Here is a 23,160-nt window from a genome sequence, read left to right on the forward strand (position 1 = left end):
GTATTGTCCCAAGGTTGTTCAAAAGGACTTCCTTGTTACCCAAATAAAAGGTACATCTCACGTGATATTGTCCATGAATAGTCATTGTTGTTTTATTATCACAGAGGCAAACTTTACAATAAATACATCATTTCAAAAATATGTTTTGTTGCCTGATCTTTTGTTAGGAGGACCTGCTGGCTGGTGATAAGAGACTCACCACAGACTCCAGCATGTCCACTGGTCTAAGCTGCTGGAGACGTCAACCAGGGGACATTCTAGAACATTAGGACCTGCTCCTAAGAATGGAAGTCGCCAGGGGGGTTATTAAGATAGAAGATAGAAGCTCCGAGCAGTTCTCCAATCAGGGGACAGTCTAGAACACTTCCTGATGAGTGGGAGGGGAACAGGGTTGTCACAGGGATGGGCCGGTGGCTGATAATTGGGCGTGGGACTCCACAGCAACAAAGCACACGGCCTTAGTAATGAGATTAATGCTGTTCTGTTGGGTCTCGTTTCACCAAGGAGAGGATTATCTTCTAACAGCCCTCCTAAGGTGAAGGAAAGGACAATTACTCAGACACACTGAGTCATCAGCCCTATTCCTCATTGACTCTCGCTGCAGCTGAAATTAACTTCCAAAGCATCACAGCCACAAAACACAACAACATACAAACCTTTCCTCAAGAACAGGACCTGGTGTTAGCGGCTCCAGCCAGATGTACTGTTCAATCTGTGTTAAAGGTGGGACTGACCATTTAACCTGATGAAGCTGAAGAAATTAGTCAGTTACTTTAAGGACATCTGTGTAACTCTTTTGTCATGCCAGATAACGATCAGAAATAGCAGAGGTAAAATCAGGGCACACGAGACAGTACAACTGTTGTGTTAAACTCATTTATTCACTGTCAGACCAGTTATGGCTGCACTGAACACTACAGAGATATTGCTGTTTCAGTCACACACAGACAGACATTCCTTTATTGTGTTTTCATGGACAGTTTGCACATTTATGATTTCACATGAACAGCTTGGATGATCCCTCGGTTTCAGTCAAAGCGAGAGTCTTTTGGAACTGTAAACAAATCCAAAATGTTTCAAGCAGAGCTGATCAAATCTCCTTTTTGACTTGTCTTCCTGTGACTCTTGGTAAGTATTCCTATGATGAACTCATCTGACGAAATATATACTGTAGAATATTTTATATTCAAGTCCAGTGTTTTCAAAAGCCTCCAAAGAAAAGAAAATGTAAAACAGTAGTGAAAGTTTGCAATCAAGAACATAACTTATACTGAAGGAATAGCATGAGGGGTATTCTCAAAGAAATAGAAACATCTACCATCTATAGAAAACAGCCTACAGAGTGCACAAGGAAATACATGTTCTCTCAATTGCACAGGGGGACAAGGACGGTTGGATTGTGTTGTTTTCTGGCAAATTTAGAAGAAAAAAACATTTCACTCACAAGCTGTCCCCTCTCATAACCACAGAGGCAAAACAGTGACAAATCACATCATATAACATTTTATTTTACAGTCTCTGTAGCTTAACTTTTCTCTATTGTCCTGATAGCGCTTCTAAATGAATAATTAAGTACTTTGCAATCAGTATCTTACATCATATAATTTGTTACACTGTTAATGTAAAGTTCCATAGTATTTCTGTAATTACATTCAGACCTTGTGATACTGTAGCTAAGAAAGTACTAGCAAAATAGCAGACTGTAAAAACAAAGTGAAACATCATACATCCTTTCAAAGTTGTGCGCTACGCAGCTTTAATGTGGAAGAGACTTCTCAGAATCTCTCCCTAGGTCATGTAGAAAGGATGCATGTGCGAGTACATGTCTTGTTGTTGTAGTGGTTGTTGTAGCCCTGGTAAAACAGGCTGCTCGATTGTGGTAGTCTGTTGAAGTTTCCTCAGCATAGGTCCAGAGTCTCTCGTGTGGACCAAGGTCATTGTCGGTCTAGGTAGGGGCCGACTACCTCTGACCTCCTGGAGAATGGACGCACCATGTGGAACAAACTCCCAATTCCCACCAATCTATTCTTAGCTCACCATCATCATAAACCTCTTATAAAGTCATCTAAAATGACGTAAAATCTGTCTTTGTATATAACAATGTCAAAATCATTGTGATTAAGGCAGTCCATTCATTTACAAATAAGACATGACTTATAAAATATGTTAGAAACAAAAAATAATAGCTTGAATTGTCCCAGTGACTTGACTATGTTGTTGCACTGTACGTGAAACCCTTCACATTCACCCTCTCGATTCTGGAACTCTGTAAAAAAAACAGTTCCGTTGTGATCCCAACACATCTCCTATGGTTCTCTAATAGTCATAGATTTATCCCCTTGAAGTTCCACTCGGCGTCAGATGCCCGGGGTTGGATGGGAACGTGGTGCCCTGCTGGACGGCTGGAGCTGTTATACGTGCACTGAGGGCACGCTCCTGTGCAGAACCTGCACCCTCATGAGCTGCACACTGGTCATGATCTTCTTCTGATGACCCATCAGAGTCACTCCCAGTCTGTGGATGTCCCTGGAGACAGAATGACACAAAAGGGTCAAACCACGTCTTCTTTGGCTTCAAACGCTACATCATCGCCTTTGCCATCGTCAACAGCATCCTCGTTCTCACCCTTGGTTCATGCTTATCACGTGCCCCAGTGTGTAGTAGCCCCCAGCAGCAAAGTGGTCCTTGTAGCGTCCCATCTTGATGGTGTCCAGCCAGTCATCTACAGAGTTACAGCTACTGAGGTCTGGGATTGCTCTTTCCATCAGAGGAGGACTGTTTAACCAGAGAGAGAGAGAGAGAGAGAGAGAGAGAGAGAGAGAGAGACAGAGAGAGAGAGAGAGAGAGAGACAGAGAGAGAGAGAGAGAGAGAGACAGAGAGAGAGAGAGAGAGAGAGAGAGAGAGAGAGAGAGAGAGAGAGAGAGAGAGACAGAGAGACAGAGAGAGAGAGAGAGATAGAGAGAGAGAGAGAGAGAGAGAGAGAGAGAGAGAGAGAGAGAGAGAGAGAGAGAGAGAGAGAGAGAGAGAGAGAGAGAGAGAGAGAAAAATGGAGAGATGGGTAAGGAGTTTGAATGATGACAGAAAGTCAAAGGAACGAAAAGAAGAAAAGGAGAGTGAAGAAAAGAGGTTTTGAAATGCACTAGGAGACAAGCCAGAAAATCAATAGCAGTTAAAATGATAGAGAAGGGGTGCCGGCTGTGATTGCAGGATGGCTGGTTTGGGTAGATTAATACAAGGAGAAACTCTCAACACCCCCCTCCCACTCCTCCTCCTCCTCCTCCCCTCTCTGCATCCCTCCAGCTCCCCTCCTTCCCCTTGACATGCACCAGTAACTCTGTGGGACCAGCGATCTGAACGGAGCAATTTACACAGGTCCAGTTAGCCTGTGTCTCCTCTGCCTGCTCTCTGAATCAGCCTGGATCAATGTCAATATGAGAGCCAGGCTTTTACTTAACTGAGAGAACGTCTTTGAGAGATGAGCTTATTGGAAAACGTACACGGGCGTTCTGGGCCTCTCCTAAGGCATGTCTTCTCCTTGGGCCACAGACAGACTGCTAGGGGGAAACTTCACGCTGTAACTTCATCTTAAAGCTGCTCTCTGACTTCTGAGGTCAGCCACACTCTCCCTGGTTTATTACAAACAGGCACAATTCACTATCTAAACTACAGAAAGATGTTGGTCAATTATGTAAGACAGTGCTTATGTATATTAAATAAATATGTGTGTCAAACTGGCATAGTTTTCAGGGGCGGGGTGGAGTGATTCTTTGGCTCCTGCAACTCAGATTCCAGTGGTGGACAGTCAGGGAGGGAACAAGTCACACTTGAGGATCATTTCAAAACAGCTGCAGGCAAGACTGACAGGGACATCAGCCTGATGAAGCGGAAGCAGATGATCAGACCCTGACCCTAACCCCATGTCACCCCCCAACACACACACACACACACACACTTACCATCTTGCAAGCCAAACCTCCACCCCTGGTGACAGAGAAAGTCTCACCTGCACAGAGGACCCATTGACTTGAGTGTTTCTGGGTTCCGGATCAGTTTGTCCAGAACTGTGACGATCTGGCAGAACCTTGGTCTCTCGTTACGGTCCTTCTGCCAGCAGTCCAGCATGAGCGTGTGGAGGGCAGCGGGACAACCCATAGGAGCAGGCAACCTGTAGCCCTCCTCCACCGACTTGATCACCTACACACACACACACAGGATTCAACACACACATGGACGCTATCGTCCAACACCTTTCTCTCTGTGTTCTCTGTGAGACAGGTCAGGGAGTGCTACAGTACAGGGAGATTCAGAGATGATCCCACTCACGTCTCTGTTGGTGAGGTTCCAGTATGGGCGCTCCCCGTAGGACATCACCTCCCACATCACCACCCCATAGCTCCACACGTCACTCGACGACGAGAACTTCCTGTAGGCAATAGCCTCTGGTGCCGTCCAGCGAATTGGGATTTTACCACCCTATGGAACCAAACACGATGAATGTGTGTGTGTTTGTTAGGATGTGAATGTGTGTGTGTTTGTTAGGATGTGAATGTGTGTGTTAGGATGTGAATGTGTGTGTGTGTTAGGATGTGAATGCATGTGTGTGTGTGTGTCTGTGTGTGTACAAACTCACGCTGGTGGTGTAGGCGGCGTCAGGGTCGTCCTCCAGGACTCGGGACAGGCCGAAGTCCGACACCTTACACACCAGGTTGCTGTTGACCAGGATGTTGCGTGCAGCCAGGTCCCTGTGGATGTAGCCCAGGTCTGCCAGGTAGGTCATGCCAGCTGCAATGCCACGCAGCACGCCCACCAACTGGATGATGGTGAACTGACCATCGTGCCTCTGGACAAGAGCAAGAGAGGGAGTCAGAGGTTAAAGGACTTTTTTGGTTGATTCAAAAAGCAGAGATACAGATTATTTGGAGAACTGCCCACCCTCAGGAAAGAATCCAGTGATCCATTCTCCATGTACTCAGTGATGATCATAACTGGTTTACCTGGTGAGAGAGAAAGAATGTGACGGAATCTTATCATGGGTAAGAAATGTTTTCTGTATGTGTCTAGCTGCCCAATGGACTGGATTGTTTGGCAGCACTATGATACCAAACTCCTTAAACAAGGGGAAGTAAGGGCCTCGGAGCAGGAGAGCAGCTGCTTACTGCGTGTGACCACGCCCTCTAGACGGATGACGTTGGGGTGGTCAAACTGGGCCATGATTGAAGCCTCAGCCAGGAAGTCTCGTCGCTGCTTGTCGCTGTATCCTGCCTTGAGTGTCTTCAGCGCCACAGGGATGTCCCTCTTCCCTGGGAGACGCATGCGCCCATAGCACACCTCTCCAAACTCCCCTGTACACACACATACACATCCAAATGGAAGACAGCATTGTGCTCAACAGGTGATCCTTTCAGTCTTGTCGGTTCTTGTAAATTATACCTTTTCTGCAAACAGTTCTGTATGGAGCTCCCTTATTATGGCCAAACAGTGTTCAACAGTTTGATTAAACAGAGCCCTGGAGTAAATTGTGGTGTGGAGTTGCTTCCTGCAGTGGCAGGATGTTAGTATTCCCAGCCTGTCTGTTTGGGAGTTTGACTGACAGCCCCAACAATGCTGGGATTCCTCTCTGCTGCACACCTCAGTTGTTACCCCCACCAATGATTCTGCTGCACACAGTCTGTCTGTGTGTGTGTGTGTGTGTGTGTGTGTGTGTGTGTCTGTGCATACATGCATGCGTGTGTGCATTTGAGTGTGTGGGGGTGTGCGTGCGTGCATGTGTGTGTAATCATGGTTTTACCTGAGCCAATGATTTTCTCTATTTTGATCCTGGAAGCTTCAATTTCACGGGCAAACTCATGGACAGCCTGGCAGGGGTCCTCATATGTGTGTGGATCAATGTAGAAGCGGGCATCAGGAAATGACACTAAAATAAATAACATTAGCATTTGGTCACACACCTTAGAATGAAAACAATATCTCATCTGAGCCCCTAACCATTAGAGCAGGGGTGTCAAACTCCGGTCCTCGAGGGCCGCTGTCCTGCATGTTTTAGATGTTTCCCTGATCCAGCTCACCTAATTCTAATGAATGGTCGTTATAACAACCCATTTAATTAAATGTAATGTGTTGGAGCAGGGAAACATCTAAAACATGCAGGACAGCGGCCCTTGAGGACCGGAGTTTGACACCCCTGCATTACAGAGAAGAAAATGACTAGATGAGTGATGGACAGAATGAGGGAGCAGAGGGTAAAATACAGAAAAGAGAGAGGGAGAAAACAAGAGAGCGAGTGTGAAAGAGAAAGAGAGATTACACTACATTCGTCTGAAGATTAAACAGAGGCAGGAACTTGTTTGCTCTGTGGATTATACTTATTGCCTTTGAATCAAAAATAGACACAATATATGACATAAATATAAGTAATAATATCCGCAAACAAACCGTGGCCATTTTGGTAATGCATCTTCTCCTCGTCAGAGTCCTGGAAGGCCTTGCTGTAGCCACAGTGTCTGTAAAAGCACCAGAGGGATTGTCACTGTGCACATACTGTACAGGACTAAGTCAAAAGGAAGGATACACATACAGAAGAATCAAACTTTCTCTGACATGTTATTCTGATTGTACATTGTGACAGCTAGAAATCTTCTGTCTAATAGCAGCATTTAATTAGCTCTAAAAAAGGATTTTAATCATCCAAGGATTTTCTGATATTTAAGTCCTCAGAACTGGGAGTCACCCGGGGATATGCTTCTTACAGTTTTTTCACTTTGTCTAAGAGTTGAAATGAAATAAGGTTGAAAATGTTAATGTGCATTGAGGTTTGAAATAATTAAACACAGTGAAAATAATTAAGGGCTACAGAGGTATGGAGATGTAAGTTGGCTACATCATGAAAAGCAGCGGAGACTGCAATGATAAGTGAGAGCGTTCTTGTTAAAGCAACATAATTACATTCATTGTCAGAGGTGGAAAATACACACAATGCTACATTACCAAAGTTAAATGCAGAAAGTTTACTGCGCTAACAGATGCTTTAATACAGAACTATTACTCCCATCGCCACTCTCCAATTGCTGTTGCCAGATGGCGGTATAGCCAGCTTCCTGTCACATGAGGCACTTGATCGCATTTACAGAGCTATCTCCTGGCATGGGCCTAACAATACAGTCGTGCTGTGGATGCAACAGGGGTGAGTGACAGTGAGGGCGAGTGCTAGCACACACAGTAACGGGAGGTGTGGTGAGAGAGGGCTCCCTTGCCGTTTCCTGCAGATGACCACGGCCAGGAAGGTGACGAGACTGGACACCAGAGCCAAACAGATCCAGATGATGGTCATGGAACTGTAGCGCAGTGGGACTGTAGGGACACACACATCGTTGGTTTAGAAGGATACGTTGGGACTTTTGTCACGTGGAACACCAGGGAGCATTCAGGAGGAACGCACTCGAAAACGAGTACCTCAGACATCTGAAAGGTCAGTTAGTGGGAGAACCACTGTGTAGAAGAGGACCTGCTCTCTCAGTTGTCTGAGCTGTTTGTGCATTCATACACATCATGACAACAGAAACTGATCCTGATAAATGATATAAATAGAGTGTAAAATCCTGTTCCTGCACTTATAGGATTATCCGTGTTTTATAAACATCAAATGCAGGCACAGACACACACACAACCCCCCACACTCACACAAACAAATGACACTCGCACAGAAACACAGACACAGTCACACAGAAACACAGACCCACAGACGAACAGACAGACAGACAGACGGTCAGGAACCTATAATCATAAAGCACATGTACACTGGATTACATAAACACATATCGACTAACACGCACAAAAACCAACACACACACACACGTTGTTCCCTCAGAGTGTGTGTGTCTGTGTGGTGTTAGAGTCAGGGATTGGCAGGCAGCTTCCCTGCCAGGGGTGACCCTCTAACAAAGCCCAGATCAATAGATGATGGACGGACTGAGACCTCTGGCATGTAGAGCAGCCAAGACTCTTAGCCCGGCACCCTGCTGGGCCCTGTGGCCTGTCCCAGCTCCTCTCGCTCTACTCTCTTCTGCCCTCACACACAAGATCCCCTGCCACAATATTGCAAGGAAAGCTCTCATATTAAAACAGTTTAAATACACAAAATTGTCGTATTTGAGAGATCTTTAGACAAATGCGAGGTAGAGTTTTTTTCCAACACTACTTGGATGGCTGTGATACAGTGTATACATTTGGATCAGGGCAGCTGTGGTATTTTGAGTTCTAATTCATGTTCTCATCACAGGTGTCCAGAATGTTCCACCTGTTTCATTATTATTGATTACAGTTTATAGCAAGAAGATGTACAGTATATCAGTGCTTAGAGCATTTGACTGCTAATCAAGGGGTCTGATAAATGAATTCATTATCATCTCACCTGCTTTTCCAGTCTGGATCTCGACATTCTGGCTGAATCGCCCACAGCCTGCTGAGGTTCTGGCCCGCACCTGGAAGATGTACCTGGTGCCAGGCTTCAGACCTGACACACGGGCACTGGTGCCCTTGGCCTTCAGAGTAGAGTAGCTCTGCAGCTCATTATCCTGAGACACAGAGAGAGAGAGAGAGAGAGAGAGAGAGAGAGAGAGAGAGAGAGAGAGAGAGAGAGAGAGAGAGAGACAGAGAGAGAGAGAGAGAGAGAGAGAGAGAGAGAGAGAGAGAGAGAGAGAGAGAGAGAGAGAGAGAGAGAGAGAGAGAGAGAGAGAGAGAGAGAGAGAGAGAGAGAGAGAGACAAACACATGATTTCTGTTGCATGGCTAGCTGTTGGTTAATGAGCTGGAATCACACTCTTTATTTGGACCACAACACACAAACAGTGCCAAACGCACGTCTGCACACACACATGCACACACACAGACACATTTCATTTAATAATATAAACCAACAGCATCATTTATGGGATGACCATACCCAGTGACCAGTTCATCATACCAGAACAGCCTTGCTTTCAAAGTATGCTATCACACAAAGAACGTCCAGTGTAGTGCAGATAGAGTACCTTCTCATAGTATTTGATGTCATACTCCAGGATGACTCCATTTGGTTGGTCGGGTTCATGCCACAGCAGAATTACACTGTTCTGACTGGCGTTCTCCTGGCGAATAGCCATCACCTGAGAAGGGGCTATACAGGAAGCAGGAAGTAAAAAACCTGTCAATACCAGTTCTAGAATCTCCAATACTGTCGACCTGTGGCCTCTACCAGTCTCACAAGGAGGTTACGGCTTTATGTAGTGAAGAGTAGGTGCATACAGTACCTTACCTGCCTGGTTCGTCGTGATGTTGACTGAGGTGTAGGGCTGAGGCTCGTTGCTAAGGTAGGTAACGGCGTTCATTGCTAGGATACGGAAGGTGTAGTTGGCGTGGGCGACGAGATTCAAAACCGTCACCCAGGGCTCTGTGAGGAGGTTCTGCTGGGGAACGAAGCGGACCGGGAGCACGCTGAAGCGTTCCACCGTCCCCCCTCCCCCGGTGGCCCCCCCAGCCCCCTTCCCCCCGGCCCCCTTCCCCCCGACGCCGCTGCCCCCTGCTGCCGAGGTGCAGTCCTCACATGGCCCCGCCTCCCCGGAACACTTCTGACACAGCACGCCGTACAGCAGGTCGCCGCGGCCCCCGGTGTCCAGCGGGCGTCCCCACTCCAGACTGACAGAGGTCCCGTTGACAGAGGAGATGATGTTCACGGGGGCAGACGGGGGGCCTGCTCACACAGAAAGAGAAGAGACACGACGCAGCTGGGATGGGACGAGGAGAGCCTTCCATACCGTCCAACTGGAGTCTCTCAATAGGTGTCAATTGTTCAATTGTTGAACACAATTCTCCATGTTCACTTGAGGTGAAATGGAGGAGTGTGTGTGTGTGAGTGTGAGTGTGTGTGGGTGTGTTTGTGTGCATGTGTGTGTGTACAAGGCTGAATTTGTGTGTGTGCAAGGGCCAGTGTCTTCCTGTGTGTGTAGGGTGAGAGTGTGTGTGCTCACGTGTGCAGGCGGCAGCAGGGGGGTCTGAGGGGGCCCTGTAGTAACTGGAGTCACAGGGGCAGGTCAGGGCAGCTCTGGTCTCTGAGTGGCTGTGGAGGGGACATTTACCACACAGGCCATCCCCTGCTGCTGGCTTATAGAAGCCCACCTCACAAGCTGGGAGCAGGGGGAGACAGAGGGGAGGGGGAGACCGAGGGGAGAGGGGGAGACGGGGAGAGAGAGGAGGGGTGGCGGTGGCGGTGACACAGAGAGAGAAAGAGAAAGAGAAAAAGAGAGACAGGTAGGGAGAGAATTGAAAGTGCAGTGTCAGTACTGTTTCAGAGCACACTGTGGAGGTGGTTTGAGGGTAAACCATACCACCAAAGTGTCAACCCCCCCCCCCCCCCCACCACCACCACCAGTGAGAAGGACATGATGAAGAGGAAAGTTAGATACACACGTATACACACAATTTGGGCTGAAAAGGCTGTGCACTGTTGATACTCCCAGTGGGAGCATCCGAATCTAGCCCATGTTGCAACCTTCTTTAGCTCTTCTGATTCATATTCACTTTCAACTCTGCTATGATTAATAATACAGGGAGCTGTAATAAATATATTCTCTTTAGAGCTGGTAAATAGGCCAAGCAAACTCAGGCCTGTCTATGACTCTCTCTCACCCACACCAGGACTCCATCTCCGATGGCTCACAATTGGTGAACAGGCTCCCCGAAGGGTTGTGTTTTATTCGTAGAAAAAGCAGGCAAGGAGTCTGCGTTTTGGGATGAAAGTGCACGAGAACTTTACAGAGAAATAAACATGACACAGAACGAAGGGCAAACACCACACGGCCATCGATAACTAAACAAATAACAAGACTTCACAATGAGCCCAGAGACAGCTCAGCTTATATAGCCATCCTAACGAGTCAACACAAAACAGGTGTGTCTAATATTCGGCCCTCAGACGCCGTGTGAACTGTGACATTACAACATGTCATGAAGTTTGCCAAATATTCCTTTTAGGATTCTGTATTAGTTGATGTGCTCCAGCATGAACTGTTAGAGTTGTCTTCCTCTTCCCCCCTCAGCAGCCACCCTGCTCTCAGGGGCGGTCAAGGAACTCCGCCACGAAGGGCATGCACACAAATGGTTACGCACACACCTACGGAGGCAAACACAACTACAAACTGTCAGAATCACCACCAGATTAACAGACAGCGGCCGATAGCATGCCATCCCCCCTGGGAACTTGAAACTATTTCTATTTGCAATATTTATCCCAGACTGTGTTCTCTTCTTCTTTTATCCAGTTAATCCCTCCATCCCTTGATGTGTTTTGTGAAGCCCCTAAGTTGAAAAGCAGGTCACGATAAACATCGGAACAGCTCGCTCATCAAGGAGCAAGCCAGCTAAAGCTTTGAAGTCTCTGACAGATTCACCAGGAGCTACACACACACTCTGCAACACACACCCAGATGCTGATAAAGTCGAACACACTAACATTGATAATGCTACGGGACACACACAGCATAGGAAGACACACACACACACACATACTGATAGCAGGCGAGTGAATGGAAGGCCAGGCTGGAGGTAACCACTGATAACCTTTCAGTCCTGATGCACTCTCGTCTGCTCCACTGAATACATCAAGGAAATTACAGAGGAAAGAGGGGAGGGAGGGAGGAAGGGAGGAAGGGAAGGCCTCACAAAAGGTGTAGAACCAATGAAGGAGGGATGTAAGATGTATAGATGAAAGTACTTTTTATGAAAGTCGGAGTGGAGGAGTACAGCGAAGAGGAAAGAGTGGAGAAAGGTTAACATCTCTATCCTCAAAGGGTTAACTTGTTCTTCCTTGTAGGAAGTGTTGGAAGTGTATACATGTGTGTTGTTTGGCGTGTCAGTGTCTGTCAGTGCACCGCACCCACAGCACCAGTATTTGCATTACAATGAATCGTAATAGCCGCGTGCTGCATTGTGTGCTGACCTTGATTTATTCCCTGTATAAGTGGGTAAATAAACACATCGGGAAGAAGAAAGAGGAGGGAAAGCAAATCATCGTCCCACACGTGACGAGACTAAGGTAGGAAGAGAAGAGCAGAGGAGCAGCCGCTTAAGGAAGTGCAACCTGGTTCTCGGACAAAGTCATATTTTGCCTCCACTGTCAATATTGGTCGCGCCCTAGGTGAGGTGATTTCTTTGAGTAAGTAAACACAGTGTTGGCTTAATGTAAAGACAAATGTACTCAACATCAAGTCAGCAGTGACATTGTTGTCCAAGGGTATACAGAGCTGTCACCTGGGACTAAACAGCCCCTCCTAACAAGCTGGTAGAAGTGTCCAGGTGATGAATTGTTGTGTCTGCACGATCATGTGTAGAAATGGGCCAGTCTCAGTGTGACTGGTCCCCTCTCCTCAGCAGAAGGAGCCAGCCTCACAGCTGGCTCAGCTGATTGTGACCCTTTGGGTTCCACACTGCAGCAGGTGAACTACACAGCCCCCGCTCCGCTAGCAACAAGGAGGCCCACATATCCACTCCACACCGAGACGATAAATCCTCCAACCCAGGGCTAAAGCAAGGTGTCCTCTTTCAATTTAGATAACACTGATTGACTCAGCAACTGTGGAGCGGAGCGCTCTCTGGGCAGGACCATTCTGGACGGAGGGATGCATGAAAGATGGAACATTTACCTATGGGACACGACAGATGGCCTGTTTCAGTTCTGTTCCATAAGGGTCAACAGAGGATAATGGGAGTTGTTAAAATCCTATCATTAAGTACTACAGGTATGTACTGTAAGTGTTTTGTCACAGGGTAGAGTACATGACCGGCCTGAGAGAATTCTGAATGGCTTCCTCCACTCGAAATGCTTCATGAGATTCTTTGCTATTATGTGAAGTTAAAAACAACCTTTGTATTTTCTACATACATCAGCGTTGAAGAGATGGCCAGCTCAGATATCAGTCAGGATCAAATGAACTGCTGGATTCAGTGCTGTGGCTCAGAGCAGGACAGCCAGTGTTCCTGTTGACCTCCTACAGGCTATCAGTCCTCTTGCTTGTGGATGGTGCTCTAATAACCTGGTTTACTTATGCTTTATAACCTCTCTGGCATAGACCAGGAAGAAGCTTCTTCTATTCCTCTCATCAGTCATCAAAGGCACTAGAAGAAAATGATTAAAATATGTATATGTGAAAGGCTTAAAAAAGTTCAACTCAAATGATGGTGTTAGTAAACTTTTTTTTAAGTCTTAAGAAAGAGAAGTTGTAGTTTGAACTGAGGGACGTCCCAAACTTTGACTCCCAAGGAGAGTAAGTAGGAAACCAAACCGGCCTGTTTTAGTGGTGGGGTAATCAAAGCAAGTAAAGCCTCAGCACCTAACCACAAGTTGACTGCACTGAAAGAACTGGTTTGCATTCCCCTGACAAAAATTCAAATTTTGTTGAATAAAAAGTATTTCCCCTACAGGCTGGTCTCTAAGACCACAGCCTGTGTGTGAAGGCCTTCTAACAACTCATTGGATCTCCTCAGGAAGAAATTATCATTAGAATTAGCATTTGTAGATTGTGTTCACCCCACACACATCTTGTGTCCTGCTAATATTTGAATACAGATGCAGAGTATCAGATGTTTGAAAATGAGAACAAGTGACAAATGCCATTGTGTTTGTAAACAAAGTCAATCTGACTTCTGCCTTCATTGTCGGTTTAAATCGATTCAATGGATGAAGCCATTACAAGGAAAACCCCTAAACAGATCTAGCCGTGTTTTCCATTAAAAACGCCTTGTAATTACTAATCAAAGCAGACAAATGCATCCTGGTTAATGAGCATTTAACGGGTGTTAATTAACCGATTGAATGGCTGTCACTTTCTGACTGCATGTGATGGTGCTAAAGATACAGGGCTGGGGCTGAGATGGAGGGGGGGCAGGGAGGGGGGGCAGAAGTGAGGAAAGAGGTGCTCCAGAGAGGTGGTAGTGACCGAGAAGAGAAGGGTAATGAGAGCGGACGAATGCCAGGAAGAAAGCTGAGAGAGGGCTTCCAAGACATGCAAGAGAATCACATTGAGGTTTCAACACAAAATAGATGAAAGGAGAGCTTTAATAAGCCCACACTGTACTGTGGCTAGCAGAGAGAGAGAACAGCACAGAAGAGGAAAACAAGACTGGGAGGAAGAGAGGTAGGGAGAAGGGTGAGGGAGGTCTTTGTCCTCTGTATTTCCTCCTTCCTCGTTAAAGCTGTTGCTATGTTAGCATCAGACGGGAAATTAATCAACAGTTTTTCATTTTTTATATATTTTAGAAAGGATTCTAAAATTCTAAAATTCTGCTTATAGAGACAGAACAAAGCCAGGAGTCACACTGAGTTAATGTGGCCACAGCAGGAGCACATCCTCTATTCACTCAATTCCACAGCCTGAGGAGATGAGAAAGACCTTCATCTCTGAGTAGCCAGACTGAAAAACGTCTCATCTCTGCTCAGTCGCTTAGCCAGGTTCTCAAACGACAAATGAGTCTACCTCACACAAACCTAATTTACTAACTTACTCCAACAACTGAACCTCACTGAACATGACATTGAAAGAGAACGTATACACTTGAACTTAAATGTTTCATTCTAATAACATGACTTTTAATCTGGGATGCCTGTATACCTCGATCGGTTTCGATTCCTCTGTTGCCTGAATGCATTCCTTCAATGAACTACTAAATTGTCCATGCCCTTTAGAGCGGTACAACACTATTCAAGCCATCACATTTCAGTCACACAAACACACACAAACGCTGAAAGAGAGAAAGATGAAATGACAAAGCCTGTCCATCAGATAAGTCATTACAGAGATGTCAGGGCATCATGTTAAGATTTGAGTCCAGTTCCCCAGTGTATCAGTGATCACTTATGGATTGTCTTCAGGCTGTCATCTCTAGAAGCTCCGGGCTGTAGTCTGCTCTGCCATCTTTGATGCAAGTGTTTGTGTGTGTGTGTCTGTGTGTTTGTTTATGTGTGTGAATCTGTACTGTAATGGATGTGTGCTTGTCCAATGCGTGTCCACAACACATTTCATCTCTTGGCTGTTCATTTGAGGGCTGACAACATTTAACATAGATAAAATGTCACAAGCTGGTGTGTGCATGTGCAGATGTGTGTGTGTGTGGGTGTGTTCCTGCTGTGGAGATACGGCTGGAGCTAATCAGAGCAGAGATTGAGGAAAGTTTGAGTGACACAACGCTGCCGCGTCTGGCTGAGATTAGATTCATTCAGTTATCTGCGCACTCGCGCTCTCTCTCTCTCTCACACACACACACACACACACAACACACACACCACACAGATACTCGTTCACATTTTCTCCCTCTTTACCCATTGCCCACATTCTCTCTCACATAGTGGCCAAGCAGTGGGAATAGCTCCCTCTCCTCTACTGTGCGCTCCTCTCTTCTCCTTCACCCTCACATCTCCTCTTCTCTGCTCCCCTCCCCTCTCCCCTCCTCTCCTTTCCTCCCCTCTCCCCTCCTCTCCTTTGCTCCCCTCTCCTCTTCCCCTCTCATGTCCTCTGCCCTCCTCTCTTCCACTCTCTTCCACTCTCTTCTCTTCTCTCCTCCCCCCTCCCTCCCCCCTCCCCTCCCCTCCCCTCCCCTCCCCTCCCCTCCCCTCCCCTCCCCTCCCCTCTCCCCCCCCTCTCCCCTCCTCTTCTGTCCTCTCCTCATCTCGTCTGTCTCTTCCCAGTCTAATAAACTGACCGATAGAAAATTCTCTCTGTCGACAATGAAGTGCAGACCATCACACAAAAGAGGATAATTAGTCTTGGCACAACAACAACAACAACAAATCCCCTCCATGCAACACACTCACAGACACACACACAGACACAAACACACACACAGACACAAACACACACAGAGACACGCACACACAGACTGACAGACACACACACACAGACTCACACACACAGACACACACACACACAGACAGACACAATCCCTTCTTCTCCACTCTGTTATCAGTGAGAATTGTGATTGTTGTTGTTTTCTTGTTTTGTTTCCTTGTTTTGCCCAGTGCCAATGGGGCACTGAGAAAATGGCTATTGGAGTGTGTGTGTGTGTGTGCGTGTGTGTGTGAGAGAGAGAGAGAGAGAGAGATAGTGTGTGAGTTTGTGTGTGACTAGGGCACAGAATGGAGATTCCATTTCCCAGTACATTTGATTATTAGATCTGAAAATATAAAAAATCACTGATGGAAAAATAATGATACTGCACCTTTATGGGAGATCAGACTAAATTACTGTTATAACCTGTAGGGAATCTCTTATAAAAAACACTTTCAAATCCCATGACACCAGAGAACAAGTGTGCAGTGATGATGAAGATGTGTGTGTGTGAGTATGTGTTGTGTCAGAAGCAGTGTCCCTGCTCGGAGGAGTGTAGTGTGTGGGGGTGTTTACTGCTGCCCTTGTGTCATTTGCCTCCAAACAGAAACAATTTTTGTTGATCACGAGTTGTTTACACAACGACAGAAGGAGAGCAGCTAATTTGATCACTTCACAGCTCTCTCTCTCTAGAGACTGGTTCAATCTTAGGTTTCCATCCTCTCAGCAACACCCTCCCTTCGCTTAGGTTTGGCAGTAATTATGAACATCATGTTACACTCAAGTGGTCGCGAGCTGTAAGGTAATGAAGTCCTCAGATCATCTGTTCCTATCAGTAACTCCATCAAAATCCTCATCAGTTATTATAAAAAGATAAGAGTTGTAGGGTTGTGATTTGGTTTGTACTGTAGCATGTGTGACCAGGTGTGTGTGACCAGGTGTACGAACAGTGACATCCAAGTGTATGATCAGAGGCTGTCTCTCTCTCTTCCTTTTTCCCTCTACCAACCAGGTGTATGACCAGGTGTGTCTCCAGGTGTAAGTTCCAGTATGTGTCCAGGTATGTGACCAAGTGTGTGTCCAGGTATGTGACCAAGTGTGTGTCCAGGTGTGTGACCAGGTGTGTGACCAGGTGTGTGACCAGGTGTGTGACCAGGTGTGTGACCACCTCCCAAGTGCTGTCAATGTCTTCTTTTCTGTGAGACCCTGAGACACAGGGTCTGCTAAATGAATATCCCCAAGTCATTCTGTCTGAGCAGAATTTGTTTGTGTAGGTGTGTGTGTGTGTGTGTGTGTCAGTGAGTGAGTCTATGAATGCGTGTCTGTGCAGATGTGTGTATGCATGTACAGTACCAGTCAAAAGTTTGGACACTGGGAAAAAGTGTCCAAACTTTTGACTGGTACTGTATGTGTACGTGGGCACGTATCAGTGAGTCTGAGAGCGTTTCTGTGTGTGTGTGTGTTTTGTGCATCTTGATGTGCATGTAGAAGAGGATGAAGAAAGAGAGAGAGGAGGAGGGGAGATGCTGACAGGCCAGTGAAAAGACACTGTTTGTGTGATAGCCCCCTCCAGGGTCTCGTCTGAGTGATGAAATAAAAGAAAATCGTAAATAAATAAATAAGAAATGAATATTAAATCCTCCATGTAAACACCAAGCATTCCGCTGTGATATTTTCAACAGTGGCACATTGACAGATAATGATTATATCACATTAAATGAAGTTATGTCAGCTTGTCTATTCTCTCTCTGTGTCTCTTGCTCTCTCAATCTGTCCCTCTCTCTTTCTCTTTCCCTCCCTTTTATTCGTTTTCCCTGTTTGGCCCTCTGTCTCCCTCTCCTCCCTGTCTGTTTCTGAGTGACAAGAAGGACAGTTTCCTGACAGAACAGTGGAAAAGTCCCCAAACAAACCTACAATTCTTCAATGGGTTTTGGATGCAATAATTGTTGTCTACTTTAGAGGAAAAGTGACAAATTACAAGAGCTGCAAGACAGCACAGTAACACTGCTTCTCAAAGGGCCTGGAGCACACACATGCACACACACACACACACACACACACACTCTCTCTTTCTCTCTCTTTCTCTCTCTCTCTCTCTCTCTCTCTCTCTCTCTCTCTCTCTCTCTCTCTCTCTCTCTCTCTCTCTCTCTCTCTCTCTCTCTCTCTCTCTCTCTCCCTCTCCCTCTCCCTCTCCCTCTCCCTCTCCCTCTCCCTCTCCCTCTCCCTCTCCCTCTCCCTCTCCCTCTCTCTCTCTCTCTCTCTCTCTCTCTCTCTCTCTCTCTCTCTATCCTTCTATCAGGGTCCGCAGGGCTGGCTGAGTTGAATGAATGTGACCAGTGTAAGTGTGTGTGTCCCATATCAGTGTGTCCTGGATCGCTCTTTCTGTATGGGCCACTTTACTCCATTCTCCCTGACTTTCAGAAGCCCTGGGGTAGACACACACACACATAGATAGATCGACACACACTCAGACATCGACTGCCACACACACGCATAGAGACACACACACACAGACAGACACACAGTTTTGAATCTAGACTCATGTATGAGGAAGGAGTGGTCTTTCTTGTTAAATCTTAAATAGATGACCCCCACCTGCTCTCCCCTCTCTCCCCTCTCTCCCCTCTCTCCTCCATGTCTCTTTCTCTTTCTTGCCTTTCTTCTCCGTGACACTTTGAACACGACATCACGCAACCTTTTACAGACACGATCTCGTGCTCTTAGCCAAGTTCAGAGCTCTCCTGTGCCTTTGTCAGGGGAGAACCACTTAGACATGCTCTTTCACACACACACACACGTACCGTAGAGACACACACACGCACACACCAATTCTCATTTTCATAATTTCCTCCCTCACACACACACTCACACACACACACAGCCAGTTGGAGTAGGTCTCCTCTGTCTCTGGGCCTCGATGTTTCTCGTCTCGTTCTGGGACCTGCGTGACTAAAGTCCGTGTGTCCCAGTATGTGTGTGTGTCTGCGTGCCTGACTGACTGACTGGGTGAAGCATGTCAGGGATGAATTAGCACAGCGACCCAGTTCTGACTGAGGAGGACGAGATGTCAGAGTCCCTCCACAGGGCATCCCTCTACTGCACCAGAGCCAGCACAGTACAGCACAGCACAGCACGACACAGCACAGCACAGCACGACACAGCACAGCACAGCACGACACAGCACGACACAGCACAGCACGACACAGCACAGCACAGCACGACACAGCACAGCACAGCACAGCACGACACAGCACAGCACAGCACAGCACAGCACAGCACAGCACAACACAGCACAGCACGACACAGCACAGCACAGCAGAGCACAGCACTGCACAGCACAGCACAGCACGACACAGCACAGCACAGCACAGCAGAGCACAGCAGAGCACAGCACAGCACAGCACAGCACAGCACAGCACAGCACAGTACAGTCCACAGCACAGTCCACAGCACAGCACAGTCTACCACGGTTCAGCATAGTCCTGTCCAGCACAGCTAATAAGGGTGATAGCAACTTTTAAGAGGAATAGTTTCCTTCACACACAGACCTATATCCAGGCAAGCACACTTTATAGAAAAAAACACCCCTACATTTACCAGGAAGGTTTCTCCAGGAGAGTGTGTGCTTTCAATGTGTGTGTGATCACGTGTGTGTGCATGCATTAGAATCAGGGGAAGAGAGTAAACTGCTGTTGCGTGGCATTCTTGCCTCGTTTAGCAGACAGACGCTTTTAGCGTTTAAATTATCCAATGGCCGTTATTAATAGTTTTTAATTACAGTAACTCGTAGCAACCTGAAATATGCACAGGTCTCTAAATGAGTTGACTTCATCACAGAAATTAAAACAAACATCAGAGGCAACTGGAGAAGAAAATGAAGAGATGGCAATTTAGCAGTGACTGACCATACATCTCAAACCAAGTCAAGTGATTAGAAACAATTATGAGCAATGCCACTTTCAAGACAGCGAAAACAGGTAATTCACCCTACAAGTTAATGGAGCCAGCATGAAGCACAACGCAGTGGTACTGCAGCCGTCGACTCTCCAACATCCCCCAGACGAAGCAGTGTTCCTGGGACTCACCCACACACGACTCCCTGTGTTCCTCGAAGCCCGCAGAGCAGACGCACTTCCCGATGGGCACCAGCCACTCCCCCTCAGCACTGCAGTACATCTTGGGCGTGTCTCTCTCCTCGGCGTGGTCCACACACTGACCCCTGACCTCCACCAGGGAGGAGGAGTCGGCGCCCGTCACCACGTCCGTGAAGAGCGCCAGGTTGCGCCCCACGCCCGTGCAGTGTTTGTAGTAGACCCGGACGGAGGTGAGGGCGATGCACGCTCCGATGTCCTGGAAGGCCAGGTAGAACCCTCGGCGCGACAGAGGTCCCACCCCGCGCACCCTGGACACACACACACAAACACTAGACACAAGCTGCCAGTGCAAGTACACAGCTCTCCTCACAGTTGTGTGATGTCAAAATGATTTGAGCCTAGTGGGTGTAAGTGTGTGTTTGAGTGACAGATTTTCTGTACCTGTGTGTAGCACATAAAACGTATTGTGTGTGTGTGTGTACCTCTGTGTTGAGCTTGAGCCTGCGGACTCCCAGATCCACGCCAGTGAAGCTCTCATCGGCAGCGATGGTGTCGATCTTATTGAACTGGGTCTCTCTGATGGAAGAGCCCCCCGCTCTGTCGGACTCATAGTAATACAGGTTGAACGTTTCCTGAGATTGACAGGCATAAACACACACACACAGATACACGCAGACACATGTTCCTTATATGTGCACTTCATGTAACATCTCCATCTATTAAATATCCCACAGTAGATTATTAATCTCTCTCCCTCTTTCCTGTCACTCAATCTACCAGTCTTTCCTCCCCCTTCCTTTCCTGCCTCCCTACCTTTCCCCCCCCCCCCCCTCTCCTCCCCTCCGTCCTCTCCTCTGAGTGTTACCTTGCATGTGCCCAGTACTCCAGGCATGCTGTTACAGTCTCGGAGGGTAAACTTGACCTCGATGTAGATCCTTCTGGCACCATCCCTGGGGATCCAGCCTGACCTCAGCCAGTTGTTCTGACTGGGACTCATGACATTACACACCTGTGTGACACGCACATGAACACACACGCACAGGTTACAGTAAGTTACTGTAAATGTGATACACATACAGATGCAGTAAATATGTCCTTCGCACAAACAGAGACAACACACCTGGTAAGTGTGGATGGGGGTGAAGTACTCGTCCATCTCGTTTATGGCGTCCCACTAAAGAGAGAGAGAGAGGGAGAGGGAGAGAGAGACACAGAGACACAGAGACACAGAGAGAGAGAGAGAGAGAGAGAGAGAGAGAGAGAGAGAGAGAGAGAGAGAGAGAGAGAGACAGAGACAGAGACAGAGACAGAGACAGAGACAGAGACAGAGACAGAGACAGAGACAGAGACAGAGACAGAGACAGAGACAGAGACAGAGACAGAGACAGAGACAGAGACAGAGACAGAGACAGAGACAGAGAAAGTGTTCCATTAGATGTTCATGTCAGCAGACGTTTTGCAAAACAGCCAACAGAAAGGCATGTCCAATCAGTTGTGATAAATGTCTCATATCATTTGGTTGGGTCCTAGCAGGAGCAGACAGCTGTTCTAGTAGTGGTTAGAACTCCAACACCACCCATTATCACTGAGTGGGTTCTGATCCAGCATGCTGTGTGGCAGCATTAGGATGGTCTGAGACACGACCAAGTCTTGGATGTCCCAACATAAAAGAACACATGAGTGTCAGGAGAAACTCTGCTCAATCATGTTTGCAGCCGTGGCAAGCAGGGTAGCCCTGAGAGAGGTCACATGGTTACAAGGCCCTCCCTGGGTTAACATTTGATCAAACCCCAGACGGGGACATTTTGAGAGGTAGGCGAAAAAGAAAAAAAAATACAATGGACAAATAACACAGTAATATAAACACTATTTTCATGTTGCTGTAGTCACAACTATGCTATTGAGTTTCTGTACTATGGTCTAGAACTCAGTAAAAATACAACTATGTGCCTTGTGTTGCTCAGAAACATGTTTTTATTTTCCTGTTATCTCTGCATCACTGCCCTTCACCAACACGTAGGTAGACAGCACAATCTGTGGCCCACATCAACCAGCTCTGTCTCCAAACAGCCAAACACTTGGGAATCGGACGTTTGCCCTTTTCCTCCCATGAATCCCACACTGAGTAGTGACAGAATGAGAATAGAGGTGACCATGGTGAGGGTACACGGGTCTGCTTTGGTGCTCAATTGTGTGAGTGTGTGTGTGTGCTTGTGTGTGTGTGTACGTGGGTCTGTGTGTGTGTGTGTGTCTCCCCAGGGCTTAGCAGGTTCGTTCTGAGCTGAATGCATTATACGAGTCGCAGGGTAATTGAAAGAGAAAGAGTTGACCTCTGGAAGCTCTCTGGCCGGACTCTACTGAACTTGGCTCCCGCTAAAAAGACTGGGCTTCCCAGGGAGACCCTCCTACTCTTCGCCCACGCCCTCTTCATCCCTCCTCCCCCAAGGCAGGACCACGGAGAACTCATGGCAATAATTACGATCTTGGAAGTCTCACCCGTCTCACCCCTCTCTTCCTCTTCCCCCTCTCATCTTTATCTGCTAAATTGAAAACGTCCTTGAACTTATGAGGACCCTCTCTAATTAGCCGGGTGTCTAACCTCTCCATCTCCCTCATTATCCTCTCCTCACCATCTCCGCCCTCCTTTCTTTCCCAGACTTGATATTTCTAGTCTTCGAGAGGAGACTTCAAACTGGAAGATTAGTAAGGGAGTCTGGATGTTTATAGACTGTTCTTCCGACTGAAGGGGAAAATGATTGGTCCCTAAGACTGCACACACAGGGCCACAGAGAGAAGCAAGACGAGAGAGAGAGAGAGAGAGAGAGAGAGAGAGAGAGAGAGAGAGAGAGAGAGAGAGAGAGAGAGAGAGGAGAGGGAGAGGAGAGGAGAGAGAGAGAGAGAGAGAGAGGAGGGAGAGAGAGAGAGAGAGAGAGAGAGAGAGAGGAGGGAGATCGAAATTAATTGGCTGTAAATTGCACATCTGTTTCCTGCCTGCCAACTCTCTGAATGTCTCATCAGGGTAAATCAGATGTGGCAGTCAGAGACAGCATGCGTGTCCCCTTCTAAACATCCAAACACACACACGTGCACACACACACACACCGGGCTTGATCTTTTGATATTGGCCCATTGATTCAATAGACCGCACCCACTGAGGATAGCAACACTGATGGTGTGTATTAACGTGACATGCAAACTAAGCATCACGTGTGGAAAAA

The 23,160-nt window shown here is 47.1% G+C and overlaps 1 protein-coding gene across 1 annotated transcript in view; it reads right to left on the bottom strand.

Annotated features, from left to right (window-relative positions):
• Positions 1–892: 892 nt before the first annotated feature.
• epha8 (eph receptor A8) overlaps positions 893–23,160 on the bottom strand; it is a 36,247-nt gene continuing 13,979 nt past the window's right edge. The window contains exons 3-20 of the mRNA XM_047026442.1: positions 21,063–21,116; positions 20,808–20,951; positions 20,426–20,574; positions 19,934–20,250; positions 10,002–10,157; positions 9,290–9,724; positions 9,027–9,151; positions 8,409–8,571; positions 7,216–7,348; positions 6,434–6,501; positions 5,790–5,915; positions 5,158–5,343; positions 4,934–4,995; positions 4,632–4,841; positions 4,325–4,474; positions 4,006–4,195; positions 2,626–2,785; positions 893–2,526 (exon numbers count right to left, since the gene is read on the bottom strand). Coding sequence (XP_046882398.1) covers positions 2,412–2,526; positions 2,626–2,785; positions 4,006–4,195; positions 4,325–4,474; positions 4,632–4,841; positions 4,934–4,995; positions 5,158–5,343; positions 5,790–5,915; positions 6,434–6,501; positions 7,216–7,348; positions 8,409–8,571; positions 9,027–9,151; positions 9,290–9,724; positions 10,002–10,157; positions 19,934–20,250; positions 20,426–20,574; positions 20,808–20,951; positions 21,063–21,116 — 2,943 coding nt within the window. The 3' untranslated portion in view covers positions 893–2,411. The remainder of the gene's footprint in view (positions 2,527–2,625; positions 2,786–4,005; positions 4,196–4,324; positions 4,475–4,631; positions 4,842–4,933; positions 4,996–5,157; positions 5,344–5,789; positions 5,916–6,433; positions 6,502–7,215; positions 7,349–8,408; positions 8,572–9,026; positions 9,152–9,289; positions 9,725–10,001; positions 10,158–19,933; positions 20,251–20,425; positions 20,575–20,807; positions 20,952–21,062; positions 21,117–23,160) is intronic.

The sequence above is a fragment of the Hypomesus transpacificus genome, chromosome 9, assembly GCF_021917145.1.
Source record: "Hypomesus transpacificus isolate Combined female chromosome 9, fHypTra1, whole genome shotgun sequence".
NCBI classification, from domain to species: Eukaryota; Metazoa; Chordata; class Actinopteri; order Osmeriformes; family Osmeridae; genus Hypomesus; species Hypomesus transpacificus.